Below are 15,553 nucleotides of genomic sequence, written 5' to 3'. Positions count from 1 at the left end.
GTCCTTGTGCGTTTACTTGTCCTGCCGGCGTCCAACCGAAAATTCCGCACTTTTTTTTTTTTCACCAATACCGCAACTACGAGAATGTTATTCAAGGTTGGAAGACGACGTGACTTGAACAGCGGCATATTTCGTAACAACTAGTCAAGTTACAGTTGAACTCGAGGCGTAGAATGGGGGGAAGTTTTGCCAAGCTGATCAAAGTCACTGGGGGACTGCATACTTTCAAAGTGTTCGTTCTCGCACAAGTCGGACCCTACGATACGGTAACGAGAGTGAAGTTATTTTTTTTCTCTCTTCTCTTTTTCTTTCCTTTTTTCAAACCTCACTGGGGAGAAATCAGCCTAAGTCTGGGCGTTTTTTCAAGTTATTAATAGGATGGTAAGAATATGATGCTGCAATGTTCCCGTTTCTAACGTTTGCTTTCGAAATGCTGGTGGAACAGTTGTAATCGGCTAAAGAAGAATGAAAAAAAAAACAGCAAGACTATCTGAAACATTTACACCCGTAACAAAGTAAAATACACTTGGTTACTGCAATATTAGCTGTTTCTGTCTGTTTGATCACTGCGCCACCAGGTGGCTGTACGATGCAGAACGCTCACGTTTACGCCTCCGCCCCAACGCCTCCACCTGCGTTTTACCGGAATACCGGACAAGCTAAACCTCTCTATTAAAAAACAAAAAAAAAAAAAAGAACAAGGGTGAAGTAGGACGGAGCACATTTCAAATTCACAAGACGACAGGAAACCGTTTGCAGCCTATAATGTCGTATAATGCGTGAACCTTATAAGTGCTTCTGTCTAACACTAATCTAGGGACCGGCAAAAGGTGCGCTATGATCTAGTTTGCGCCGTTAGCCCCGTTACAGCCTTTCTTTCACGTCTCAGTCTTACTGGTGGCGCCATCAGGCGAACGGTGCTGTAGGTTGCGTCGGAGGCGGGTTATTCCTCGCTTTTGAATCGCGTATTACAAGGCGGTCTTGCTAAGTGTAACGTGTAGACATACGCAGTTGCCATAATTAACTCAATAACTTATTTTTTTCGCGATTTGCTGTAAGTTGGAAAAAGAGGCTCTCGTTAACAACTCTCCATGGCCTCGTCTAATTCTTGCGCTGACGTTCGTCGCGTTATAAGCGAGCTCCACTGTAGCTTGCAATGGGGCATCGCACTGACGAATACTTGCTCATTCCTTGGTGGAATGTGTGGCACTACCGCGCGTTCAATGCTCGCGGTTACAAAACTGGATCGCATAATATCTAGCGCATTATACGTAGCGCATTATCAGTGAGTGCGCTTCTTTGGACTCCTAACATATTCTGTTCGCTCTAGTATGTCGAGTCGCTAGGTTGGGCTAGGTTATATTAGGTTGTCTCAAGTTAGATTACTTGGGTTAGATCAGGTCAGGTCCGACAACGGTAGATTAGCAAAACATGCCAGGACAGTGGGCTCGTGCGTCATATATGCAAATATATCTGCACGAGCGTTGCTACGGTATTTAGACACCGCTCAACGTGCAACTACCTATTAGTATATGCTTGCGACGAGAGCATATGCCCACGGTCGTATGACATAACAACGCTCGTATATAACACGCTTTGGGTCTGCGTTAAACGTTGGAACGCCCCATCCGGTAGGCAATTAATCCGCAGCCTCATCCATAGCGTCCCTCGTAACCCGCTGTGCTCTTTACCGACGTTATAAAGTCCGCAATTTAAATAAAATTTTGCGTCACAAACATCCGATTGTGCGTGCGCACATTTCCGCTTTGTCGTTTTCGCCACCCATCACCTTTATGTTCCTTAGTTCTCACTTGGCCCAGTGTAGAGTAAAAAATTGAATGTTGTGGTTATCCTCTGACTTCCTCATATTGTATTACCTCGGTCTATTAAGTTATTGATTTGATATACTTCCTCGAAACGGGCTGCCAACAGTCCTCGTAGTGTTTAAATATGCCAGGCGAGAGAGATTAACTCCCGACGCCTTTCCGTGTATGCTCGCGTAATTAGAATTTTGATATCAATTCGGTAAACTCCCAGTGGTTTTTCTCAGTGGGCTAGAGTGCGTCGGCTTATGTTATGATCTGCAGTGCACTGATAACCATTTTTCTGCTAGTTTTCCAGTGAAAATAAGCTCTGCAGAAATGTACGAACTCCTTGAGATTTTCTCCTTACGTACAGTATTCCAATTATTCATTGTTTGATCTGTCGGTCTAGTCTTTCCTCAGTGATTGGCTGTCGATATGGCTGAATTTGAATGAATAGTCGGTTTAGTCCTGTCGAATAGGTTTGATAGGGGGTATTCATTCATTCACCGAACGATTGATTCACTGTCTGACTCATTCATTCTTTGACTGATTAATTCACTGCTTGATTCACAGGTTGACTCATTCACTGGATGACTGGTTGAATAATTCACGGATTAATTTATTGACTTGGGCAGCGAATGTTGCCACGTATCTCTGACTGCAATGTTGAAAGCAGCGCAAAAAGAAAGAAGAACGCAGCCTAAGGGGCATGTAAATTCCGCAGCTCTTGGCCGTTTCTCTCCCCCTTGGTCCGCGTTTCTTCGTGCTGTCTTCAACATTTCAGCCATTTGTTGACTGGCTGATTTATTTATTTATTTTGTAGATGGTGTTTACGTGATGCCAATTGCGTAAACACAAGTAAACACAGATCTGCAACAGGAACTTGCGTCAGAAACGTTGCGAGGCGAGAAGAAGCAGCGACTCCCGACGCTACACGACGGGTGACTCCAAACCATAGATTCAAACCTTCTTCTTACGAGGTCGAAACTTGCCGAGCCGCCGTCAGAGACGCTGTCCGTAGTGACGGATTCTGCGCGCGTTCGAGGTGAACGCGAGGAAACGCGGACGGTGTCGACAGTATAGCTCTGTCTCATCGTTTGGTGCGTTGCCTCGTTGGTGCTGCTGCATAGGCAGCATAATCAAGCGTATACAACTTGTCACTGGGCTTGATGATGCGATAAGGGCCAGCGTAAGGGCGCGCTGCAAAGGCTTGCGTACTGCGTCGCGACGGACAAACACATGCATGTACCGCTGTCTCCAAGTCAGGAGAGAGAAGGAGATTCTTGATGATGGGAAGGAAAGGTTGGGGTAAAGTGCAGCGCAGTAACTGTCTCTCAGCAGAGGACACCTCAACCGCGCTGCACAGGGGGTAGGGAATGAAAGTAGGGGGAGAGAAAGAGCACCAGAAACAGCAGCACGCCGCGGAAATGTGATGGAGCTAAAGGCGGTCGGCGAGGCCGACAGCCTCGGCGAATGTCAGGAGCGCACGTAGAAGTGTCCTGTGTCGTGAAGGGCTCCAAGTCAGGAGGGATGTCGAATCACGGTATTGTGGGCGAGGATGCGGGGCACAGAGATTGTGCAGAGCGGAGCGCAACTGCACAACATACTCGGACGGGTCGGGGCAAGGCGAAGTGGATCTAGGGTCGAACAGTTTTCCAGGAAGGCAGAGCGACGAATCATAGATTAGATCAGCAGGTGTACGCTCGATGTCCCGTTTTAACGTTGCCCGAAGGCTAAGCAAACCAAGAGACAGGGAAACTGTCCAGCCGACCGTGTCGGGTTGCACCCTCAAGGATGCATGGATGCATGCCTCCAGTGTCCGGTGGAAACGTTCGACCATGTCATTTGCGGTAGGGTGGTATGCTGTGGTGCGACTCTGCGAACTTCCTATAGCAAGGCCAAGAGCTTTTCGAAAAGGCAAGACTCGAGGTGTCGACCTCTATCGGTGGTGATGGTATACATGAAATGCCGAAACTTGGCAAGGAGCGGTGGCGTGACGAGGATCGAGAGCGTGCAGATAGGGTGGGAATATCCGCGGATAGATGGTCTATCTGGCTGCGAAAGTCGTCGCGAAAAATGCCTGCGAATCAGGTGGCGAGAGACAAGGTGACTCACTTGTTGTGGAAGTCGTCGCTATCGAAGAATTGAGTGGGGAGGCGACGTCCAACACTGAGTCGGCAAGTTGCGCGAGATTCGCCAGAGATAAACCAGCTGCGTGCAGCGGTGAGCATCACGCGGGCGTGCTGCATGCCTTCGTAATCACGCAGTCATCGGCTTGTCGTCCATGTTATGGAGCTGTGGTCGCTTCGTACTCTCCGCGCTGTTCACGTCAGGATGTGGATCATTACCTCGTCAGTATGACGCTGCTATCCCAATGCCTTCAATACTCACTAGACATTAACATACGCCAAAAAAGTAAACAAGAAGTAAGCAACGCAGATATATAGAAGTCGGTAATGTACGCCTTCATTGTAGGGGATTTTTACAGTTAATGTGGGTTTACATCGTTCTTCAAATAGGTACCCAAGTTGTCCGTTAAGCCACATGCCCAGAGGACAATGTCGTCTGCTTAGCAAGATAGCAGCGAGGACATACCTAGCGGCAGAAGCTAGTAGACAACTTGGGTCACCGGGTATGTGAAATATATTAGATACACATTGCAAAGTTGGTAAAGTTCTCAAAGAATGCGAATTTCTTAAAAAGAAAAGAGGACAGCGATGGAACCAAGGCTGCCACCGAAATGGCGCAATCCATCAAGTACGTTGAGTACATCTCAACGCAGACGGGAGTTCTGACCCGACCTGCGCGCCCTTTCCTAAGCACACCGGCACACTAAGGGGTCCCGCCACCTCCCGGCAGCAGACTTACGCCCGCTACCTCCCTGAGCCATTCCAGCCGAGTGTTCTATACACAAGGCCATGGGTCAGGTGATGTTTACTAGGTTACTGGGCGTATATGTGTTTGTCGAGTACAGATACCTGTGGCATGCCGCCACAGCGACAACTGCGTACTGTTGGGCAATGGGAAAGGCCCTGGGACACAGAAAGAAACGTCAAAAAGAAGAGGCCGACAGTGGTGCGCGGCGGTGTATGAGGTCGAACAAACAACTTGGGTCACTAACCATATCAAATTGGTCTTGCGCCGCTACGTATGTACGTCAGAATTGGCAACCTGGTGATTGTGTTATGCGCAACTCCGTCGGTCAGGCGCTACAAGAAGGGTTTTCGGAGCAGGTCTTGATCGAAAGGGGCAGCCTTATCACTGAGAAGCTGCTGAATGCGTCGCAAAAACTGTGAAGGCTTGCGGTCGCCTAGTTCTTCAGCTGAGCGTGTCTGCTGGAGTCGTTGCCTCTCCGACGACGAAGTACGCTTTAGGAGATCATCCGACAAAATGTCGTAGGGGTTTGTCACGGGCGGAGTAAGAATGAGGTCACAGATTTCCCCGGCAGCCTCTGGAGGAAGTGCATACACAGCGTGGTGAAATTTGGAAGTCTGCGATGCTATCCGGACAGTCACGAACTGACTGTTAACTTGCGCTAACCAGAGGGAGGTGTCAGCTGGCCACAATTTCGGAAGGCGGAACGAAAAAGCGGAGACGGCTTGTGACGCTGCGGGGTCGGAAGACGCTTGTGTGGAGTCGCCGGTGGGTTCCATTCTCACTGTAGTCAGCAAATAGTCGAAACAGTCCAATGTCGAAACTCGCCGAACCGCCGTCAGAGACGCTGTCTGTAGTGACTGACGGACACTGCGCGCGTTCGACGTGTACGCGGGGAAACGCGAACGGCGTCGGCAGTACAGCTCTTTCTCAACCACGGAGGGGTCTCATCTTTCGGTGCGTCGCCTCGTTGGTACTGCTACAATTCATTTACTAATGTTAAATGCCAATGGTAGATCCAGATCAAATTTTTTCTGCTATGTATGAAGCAATCCTATTACATTGGCAGAAATGAAAGCGCGAGTTGTGTGTTCCAATGGCAGATTGGGACCAGCCACCGGTTCCGGACCGCTCTGCGGACCAAGAATATTTGGTCCACCGAAATCGGCAGATTTGACTGGAAGTCCGCGTGACGCATTTCCTTCGCTCGCCTCTGCTTCGTGTCGCGGTCGCCTGTTTCCGGCCGCGGTCAGCTATGGACCATAGAGTTTCAACTGTGTGCCAGGGACGACATAGAAAACATGGACGCTACATCGCGCCGTGCGTTTTTGTTCCTGTTCCTGGATAGTGACAGCTCCGACTCAGACACTACAAGTTCCAAAGTCTAGTGATGATTCTACCGACAAAGAAAAAAAAAAAGAACGCACGGAATGCCGGGATCATAGAGTTTCTAAATAAATACCCTAGAGGGAAATGTGGCGCTAGTGTCTACGAGGGCTCTCATGAGTGTTGCCTAACATGGGAATGATGAGAAGCACGTGCTTCCGATTGACTTCGATCTTTAGACTAGTTGCGTTTGCTTAAGGCGCAGTAAACGAAGCTATACTCAAACATTATCGCGTAAAATCTAATTTTACTCCCGTAGTATATTATATATTGCACAACACGTTACATAAAGTATGTATGACTTTCAGATTGAAGCACGGTTTACCACCAGGGCACACCAGGGTATGCATTCTTCGGCAATTCTGTTCCATATTTAGCGCCAGAGAATAATTATGTATTTATTTTTATAACAGCCGTGCATGTACTTATATAAAAATACTCATCAAGTATTTATGGGAATAAAAATTTTGCAGTGGGAGAAAGTCTTGCGCCTTTGATAGAAGTAGTACAAGTGTCGTCTGCTACGACGTCTGCTCTCTGCGAACGCGAGACTTTTCCTGCAGACGACAGGCACTTGCGAACTCTCTGGCTCTTTCGAAAGACTGCGTCGGCTGTCACGACTGCTGAACATCTTCAAGTACTTTTAAGCACATCTGCTGCAGTGCTAGCTAGGACGCTTGTGACCTTCTATGGGTATGCTTCATTATATTTTATATTGATGTACCGCTTCTGAAGCGTGCGCCAGCAGCTGTTATGGCATGGCTTTGCACTTACCCTTTTTGCGGCAGCAGAATACAACCAGAAAACAGCAACTTTTCTTACCACAAGTAAGTTTGTGTTCACAAATGTCCTGAAACACACATTTCAATGAGCACATAAACGAGAAATTCGTAATGAAGCCCTCAATCAAATTTGAATGTCAAGCCACTAGAAGTACAGCTGTCCATGTCTTGTATCAGTAGTGCCTTCTTTTTGCTCTTCTGAAGTTTCATAAAGCATGTAACGCTACAGCGCCAACATAAGACACTTTACAGACCAAGATACAAACGGTCAAAACATGTTCTTTCAACGTTTACGATGCCATAGCTTTCTCGCCAGGGCTTAGGCACCACAACGCGACGCAAACATCGGCTCAGCCACTGGCCCAGCGCGCTATCGCCACCTCGAGCAACAGAACCAAAGGCAGAGAGCATTGCTTCGCACTGTCCCACTGCGGGTTACAGAAATTGCGGTTGGATCGAAACCAAAGCTGCCAAACAATATCTGTAGACTAGTTCGCCAGTCAACAGAGTACTAATCCGTAGCCTGTACTTCCCATCATTTCCATGATGGTTGAGCGATCGCAGCGCCAGATTTCCCTCTAATTATAGTAATATGAAACTCTATGGCCGGGATGATCCGGATGATGATGGGGATGGTGATGAGGCCTACCCGATCCACCTCTGGTCTAGCGCACTCTCACTTGATTTCCTTGTACTAAGTGCCCCCGCATTTTATTCGCAGATTTGACTAGAGCGATCGCAGTCGGAACGACGCGCTCCGTTCGTGATCCGGCCGAGCGCTCGCGATCTGCCATTGGAATTCAAAATAACTCATTGACCGACTCTGTTTTGCGCATGCCAACCGCAGACGCTACCGTACAGCCGGCCTTCCAGCCGTGGAGCCCAGAGCTTGGGACCGGGGGAACTCGAGCAACATCGATACCACCCTCCACCGGAGGCATTCGAGCAGCAGGACCCGCTCTTCCCGACCACACCTGAGCCAGCTCCGCTGCAGGAACAGGCCCCTCCTCCTCCGGTACGTAGAGTGCACACGTGCGACCGAACTGCCGTAAGTAGAGCATAAGCCAATCATACAATGGGAACATGCAGTTACCATTCTGTCATTGAATGCAGTCGCGATGTGACGTTAAAAGGGCACTGATGAAAGGTGAAGACAAACATCGACCACAAGACGCGTCTACAGAAACCATTGACAATGGTTGATTGGTGCTTGATGTTTAATGGCGCAAGGGCCAGGTATGGCCAAAGAGCGCCATGCTAGATTGACAATGGTTGTCTACGTAAGTAGGCAGCCTAAGACCTCTAGAAACCTATTCGCTTTGATAAATGAATGAAGCGCTTGAAGGCTTATATGCATGATGCAGTGAGGGTGTTTATGTAGCATGTTGTTTCATTGCGTAATACCGTAGAGGAGAGAGCCGTTGATCAGTGCAATCTGTAGAGGCAGTATGTGTGGATGACGCGTTCGTCTCAACGCACTGAATAATTGGCGCGGTTTGACGAAGAACGCACTCCGCGACGCCTCTTGCATCGGTGCCTTTCTTTCGATGGCGAAAGCTGCAAAACTTCCAACCTCCTACCATCGACATCCTAACACAAAACCCTAAAGAGGACTGAAAAACTAAAGAAAGCTATTCGTTTGGACAATTTACCAAGATCGGATCGGATCAGATCCCACACGGAAGCCTTGTTCGCAGTGAGCGATGGCTCCAGCAATAATGTTGACCTTGCTAATTCATGTGTGGTTTGTGGGTGTCTTCACGTGCCATCGTGTTCCACCAAGACCGTCGCTATTCCGTTACACCTTCGAATTCAAAGGATTACTGGCATAATATTTTTAACTTTTTTTCTTTCTCTCTCTCTTTTTTTTAATACGAGGTCCTAACTGACTTCACCAGGTTATGGCGCTTGTGCGATATGGACATCTTGTAACCACTTCCCGAAACAAACGGCCGGTTCGCGCCTCCGTAGTGCCGTAGCGCGTCGCAAATCTTATGAAAATGCAGGTCTCAACGACAGGAAAGGTGTTATTTGTCGCACAGGAGGTAAAGTTTACCGTAGTGGTGTAGTTAAAGTTAAAAAAAAATTAGATCATAAAAATAACATTGCACTAAACGCCTGTAAAGGGTGCACCGCCTCAGATATAGACATGCTGAGGCAAAGCCGCCCTACTGTACTTTTGGGAAATTAAGCGAGTTTGCTTGAACTGAGCATGGCTCGCGCGACTCAATGGTCTCTGGAAGGTGGCCTCAGCGGTGCCCACAAGAGGCAACAATTAGTGGCAGAGTTGTCAAAGTTAACGGTATCGGCATACTTAGCACCAATGAAGTCGAAAATTAGCCACATTTCACCATAGACTTCACTCTCTCCGGGATCGCCTCACTTGTCCTCAAGGCAAAAAAAGAAAAGAAAGCACCAAACAGGTTAGCCAAGTGTCGATGCTATAGAATACAAAGGCCGACGTAATTGCGCTTGAAGTACAATTTGTTCCAAGTGAATATGCCTTGAGAACTCATTGATCATAATTCTTACATTACCATGCGCCGCAAAGTAATTTATACATACTACCATTGTTTCGAGGATATTGCAAATATCCAAGGCAAACAGTGTTCGTTGCCTTTCGAAAATGTGCAAGTGCGCACTTTTGTAGCCTATGCTGGGCTTAGAGCGCATCAGCCCGCAGTACCGCGTGCGACCAACGCAGTGTTCCATTCATTTAGACGGTACATTCGGCCACAAGCGTTTGCGGTGTTCAAATAATGCGAGGCTACGTTAATTCTGCCGCCATCTGTACGTGCTCTAATTAGGAAGAAACTGAACAATTTCGTTTAACCCGGGTCGCATAATCTTTTGACGCTGACGTTAAGGTTGCCTGAACATCAGCCTTTCCTCCCCCCCCCCCCCTCTCTCTACACTCTGTCCCTTGCAGGAGAACGGCAGAAGCAACGGCGATCCGTTGCCGCTGCTACAGCCGCAGCTCCTCGAGCAGCAGCAGCAGCAGGGCGCGCTGCCCGAACCCCCGCGTGACTACACGGAGACGAGCCGCTCGTCGTGGTCCAGCAGCAGCAGTATGTGGGACCTGAACGGAGGAGGCGACGAGCGCCGGTACTCGGTGCCACCGTCCACGCTCTCCGAGCCGGCCACCGCGAGGACGTACAAGACCACCGAGGACCTGCACGCGTGGAGCATCTACAGGTACGACAGCCGCGCGGCCTCTGCTCGGCAGGGGGGACACGTGCGAGATAGGGGCGGTTGATTGATTCAAGTTTCGAGTTTATTCTCTTTTCCGATTTTATATACAGTATACAAACATACATCGCCACATCAGGAGGGAGGCTAAAGGCTGCGTATGCCTGACGAGGCCGACCTTCCTGGTGGTCACAAACAGTGCATTTGAGACGACAACAAGCTTTGTTCTAAGGTAACATTATAATCGCACAAGAAAGGAACATCCACAATTCTGTACAGTATATAAATGTTTCGACATGGTAATGACTCGTTGATTCGATTTGTATATTTATTTATTTATTGAACTATTTTTTTTTTTCGTGTAATAGGGTCAGGACTAAAAGCCCTGCCTGGCACCTGCGTAAGGCATTGGCTCCTATATAATTGATTGAGTCAGGGACTGAATGAGTAAAGAACTCAACGAAATGGTAGCGCGGGGAGCTCGCGACTAATTCGGACCACCTTGGCCTATTCAACGTGAGCCTAAATCTAAGTGGACGAGCACCTTTCTGAATTGCACTTTCAAATGTACCCACCACGGCGGAGAATCTAAACCGCGATCTCGCGCCCTGCAACAGAGATCTACTAATTGGGTCACCGTAGCGGGCGACTCGGAGGTCATCCGATACACTCAGTGGACCGAATCGTAAACTACACTTCGGCGTACACCTCGTAAACGCGTACCTCGTATAGCTTTTTTTTCTTCTGTCTTTCTTTCCCTCCACCTTTCCATCTCTGCGGAGCGTTGGGCTGTAGAGAGAACGCTCATCTCGCTCCATTCTCCGCTTTCTCTCCGAAAAAAAATTTCGCCTCCCCCTTTCTCTCGCGTCGACTGCGCTAACGCAGGCAGAACCTCAACTCTGACTTCACCGACTCGGCGCTTGGGACGTCCGAGAAGTCGCAGCCGCCGTTCGGCAACTTCCAGCTGCGCGAGTCGACGGTGCACACCATCCTCAACCACCCGAAGTACGGACCCAAGGAGCGCAGCTCTGAGCTCGGCGTCAACGTCAACACCTACCTCAGGTAGGCCTACTCGGCATCTTTTCTCTCTCTTCGTTAGGCTGTGTAGGTTCTTTTATAAAGAAGGCTATGAGTGTGGCGAACGCGGCGTTTTTCGAAGAGGAGTTCCTATAGGTGGGACGCACACATTTGCCACTAATGACGTGAGACAGAAGGCTAATTAACAAACATTTCTTGACATTTCATTAGAGCCTTGGGACCAGTTGTTTATACGACACATTTCGCGGTAGTCACAATTAAATGCACACGCGTGTTTCTCTTTTTCTTTCTTTTTTAAGCTTGAAAGTCGAACCTAATTGAATGAATGAATGAATGAATGAATGAATGAATGAATGAATGTTTATTTGACAGAAAAAACACAAGAACTGATACAGAATGCAAATGCAAACTCGATATATCTATCACCGAATTGCAACGCTCAATCATCGAAACCGAGCGTGTCAGGAGCGCAGGAAATGCCCGCCTCTCATAACACCAGACGGAAACGCCAGGCTACGAAACGTGCGAGAAAGTTTCAAACTGAACGTCGCGGCGAGTTACGACAGCAACTGATGTATGGCAAGTTTTCCCTGAAGCGACACGCCATCATTCAAACGAGTCACGCACATCGTCACGGGGCGTTTCCGTCTGACGTAGCAGTGGGGTGTGCTCGGTTACGATACTGCACGATTAGGAAACAAAATGAGGAGGACATAAAGTGTGATTGCTTCCGTAGCATGCCATGTAAATAAGAGCCCCCGAGGCTCAAATAAAAAGAAACGAATTAACAAATTCATTGAATTCTGATACTCACGTTATTTGCGGCCCACCTCGCCTTGGAACACGGCAACTTCTCCGCAAATCATTTGCAAAACACGCCGCGTCCGTTACGCTCACGGCCTTTTTTTTTTTAAAAGAAAGATATGTATGGTCTAAACAGTAAGATTGTAATTTCACCACGCGAAACTTAACACGTAGCCTACAGTAGCGCTTCTGATACGCTTGTGCGAGTTTCCAGTGGCGGATAATTGAGTAAGCCAATTACTAAATAACTAATTACTGTGAACTAAGTGAATTAAGTTGAACTCGAATACTATTTCATACTTTCTTTTTCATTAAAGTGCTCTCGATGGACACGAATGAAGGTGACGAAGTTGTTATAATTTTCCTTGACGGGAAACTGCGTTTGTGCCATTCATCGCACAGTGTTAAGCGAATGTGAGCATTGTTGGGACCCAGGGTCGCGTATGCTAGCGCTGTCACACAGTTGTTGCAAATCAGCGTCCGAACGGCCATTACGGTTCCGTGGCTGATGATGTGCGTCCAAGAGATGAAAAAAAAAATGGTTTGTTTACAAAGTTACGCGGTGAGAGTTTACATCTACTAATACGACTTCGAGTACTAGTACGAGCATGAGTAGAAGCACACTCCCACAGCAGGCAAGGTCCACTTTTCATGCTCTCCTTTTTTTCCCATTTCTCTGAGTAGAAGTAGAAGCACACTCCCACAGCAGGCAAGGTCCACTTTTCATGCTCTCCTTTTTTTCCCATTTCTCTCGTCGGGGGATTTCACTGTTCTTCTCGACCAACCACAATGGTTGAACCGTTCGCAAAATCCCGCCCATCACGTGGCAAGCTGGGAACTTGATGTCGAAGGCGTCCCTACGAAAGTCCTCCACGTTCGCCCCTTTGATTAATTAGAGGGCCATTCGTGATGGCCCGGTTGTCAGGGTCAGGCTTCGGTAGCGTGGTATTCACGAAGGACGGCGACCGTGGTCGCCTCGACGTGAGTGCCTTTGTTTGCGTGTCGCCGTCTATGTCGGGTCAGTCTCGTCCAGGTGGGCGCTCGTCTTGCCCTTCAGCTTTGGTCACGTCGATTTAGTAGCCAGTTCCTTCGTCCTGCGAAAACGACCATACAGCGTGAAGGGCCTTCTATAGTTGCACACTTGCCGGTGAAGCATTAATCGTCGAGAAGGGATGCCGGGTAAACAATGCATGCTAAACGTCAATCCTAACAGTGTGGCGATTTCCTTTTACCCTTGTGATACAAAAAAAAAAAAAGGTTCGGCCTGCCTCGGGTGCTGCCTCCGCACCCAAGCTCGTGCCTGGGCATCAGCGAGCGACCTGCGGGCGTCGTCACGGCCGCGCCGCTACAGGGTCGCGAGAACTCGAGCGGCTACGACTCGAGCGACGACGACCGCAACCAGCTGCAGGGCCGGCTGGCCAACCCGAAGAGGGCCCGCAGCGACCCGGACTTCCGCAGCAGCCACGACCTGGTGAGCACCGAGCCATCGGGCGTGGCCTCGGCGATATCCGCCTACGAGCGCCACCGCAAGCAAAACCACCGACTCAAGGCGAACAGCGAGGCGGACCTGATCGCGGGCGAGGAGGAGCGGCGGTGGGACGTCATCCCCAGGCCCAGCACGGCGTCCACCACGACCGCCGCCGCGGCGGCGCCGGGCTCCACGCACAAGGTTTGAGGGTTCTCCTCGTATGCATTTATCATCATCATCATCAGCCTGGTTACGCCTACTGCAGGGCAAAGGCCTCTCCCATACTTCTCCAACTACCCCAGTCATGTGCTGGAAAACAGAGAGCAATGTGTGTGGAAGAACGTAAAAAGAACAAAAAAAGAAAAGACAATGATCGAGTTTTGCGTACCAAAACCGCGATACGACCATGATCAAGAGACGCGCGGTGGGGCGGTACTCGGGAATGATTTTGACCGCCTCTAAGGTTCTTGAAATATTTGAGGCGCAACTTGGAATCAGCTAGTGCAAGATAGGTGTCATTGGAGATCGCTGGAAGAGGCCTTCGTCCTGGGCGGTGGATATAAAAAGATGATGATGATGATGATGGATTTCTCTGACGCGCACGCAATGCGCGTTACACGAGCGTTTTTGGCGATCCGCCTTCACCAGAATCCGGCTGCCACGGCTGGCATTGAACCCACGACCTCGTGCGCTCAGTCGCGCGACGCCATAGCCAGTGTATATAGCCATAGTTACCGCTGCGGGTAACGAGAAAAAAATAAGAATGGGTCATTACACTTTGTGAAGGTGGATGAGCAGCGAAGCTGTTATTTAGCATACGACACAGAGGTGACAGAGAATTTTGAACATAGGTACGGATTCATTTACCGTAATTTTTATATACATTCGCGTGGACGACGGGAGCTCCCGCACAACCCCGAGGAGCCGGAAGAAACTAGACACGCGTGATGTTTCGGCGGGACCGCCACCACGGGAGAGCGGGAGTACAGCGTTCTAGTAGCGAAAGGAAAGGGGATACGCAAGTGCTTGGAACGTCGACAGAGAGAGTGCGGTGCGAACGTAGACATGACTGACGCGGATGTAGTATCTGTTCTTAGCTTAATATCTGATACGGTTTGTATTTGGACCCAAGATACTAAACTTATTTTTGCAAATTGGCGGAGTGCTCGAAGCCTGCTTCACCTCCGCCGCGCGTCTCTCCGGTATTACACTACCTTCCGTAACGGCCCACAGTTTTTGGTCTACGGACATCCGCTGGAAACTAGCTATGTACAGCTTCGCTGTAGGGGAAAAAAAAAAAAAGGAGACGGAGGATTGCACGGCACACTCATTCGGGAGTACTCTAACCACGGAGCAATCTAAACTCAAGCTGACTCCACACTAGTTTCACAGATGTGACATTAGAATGCACAAGCCGAAATTCTAATGGGCTACAGGCTCATGTTTTTTTCATCGACAAGATAGATAGAATAAACTTTATTGTCCAACGGATAAGGTGATCTACCCACCCCCCGAGACGCAGGTCAGGGGGCGTGTGCCGCCGCCTCAGATGCAGGCTGGGAGGTCTTGGGTCCCAGCCACCTCTTCAGCCAGTTGGACGAGCCGGAGGAGCTCAGAGTCCGAGCTGCACAGCGACAAACGATTTTCAAAATTTTGTTTATTCATCGTGTAAATTGGTGTCAGCACGTGTACTAGTAGTGTGAGCGATGCATGCTTTGAACCAGCGCTTTTCAAACGAGTTAATAGTGGAGACGTCTACACCGGCATTCGAACGGACTTGCATTTATTTTTATTTTTTTATCAGGAAAGGCAGTCTGCGGATGGCCGTTTTTTCGTCACGTAAATTGGCGTCACCGTGGGGAGCGCTGTGTGCTCTGAAACATAGCTTTCTAGCCAAATGATTGGATCTGCGACCCACCATTGTAACCTAAACATATTCTAATCACGTCATATCATATTCGAATCCCTTTACCGTTGGTATACAGCGTTGCTATCGACATATTTTGACCGAAACGCTCATGAATGTTTCGAACGTATTGTAGTTGGACCAGGTTTGCTATTGTGAAGTCACAGGAAATCTTAGACTGGTATTGCTAGAGGTTTAGACTCTTGGTGGAGACGGGGAAAAAAGAAAGGCAGAGATTGATGGAGCCGGAGTAGTAGCAGGCATAAGTAACTAGGAGAGATAGGCACTAGACTGCAACACA

General features: G+C 48.9%; 1 protein-coding gene and 1 pseudogene across 1 annotated transcript in view; both read left to right on the top strand.

Moving 5' to 3' along the window:
- Nucleotides 1–15,553, top strand: part of LOC142560440 (ATP-binding cassette sub-family G member 8) — a 315,705-nt gene that overhangs the window by 276,407 nt on the left and 23,745 nt on the right. Inside the window, exons 4-7 of the mRNA XM_075672556.1 lie at nt 7,695–7,862; nt 9,777–10,042; nt 10,922–11,098; nt 13,136–13,547. Coding sequence (XP_075528671.1) covers nt 7,695–7,862; nt 9,777–10,042; nt 10,922–11,098; nt 13,136–13,547 — 1,023 coding nt within the window. The remainder of the gene's footprint in view (nt 1–7,694; nt 7,863–9,776; nt 10,043–10,921; nt 11,099–13,135; nt 13,548–15,553) is intronic.
- Nucleotides 14,412–14,582, top strand: LOC142562597 (U2 spliceosomal RNA; annotated as a pseudogene).

The sequence above is a fragment of the Dermacentor variabilis genome, chromosome 10 (assembly GCF_050947875.1).
Source record: "Dermacentor variabilis isolate Ectoservices chromosome 10, ASM5094787v1, whole genome shotgun sequence".
NCBI lineage: Eukaryota > Metazoa > Arthropoda > Arachnida > Ixodida > Ixodidae > Dermacentor > Dermacentor variabilis.
The sequence above is the reverse complement of the archived record's forward strand: the minus strand, read 5'-3'. Positions and strand labels throughout refer to the sequence as shown.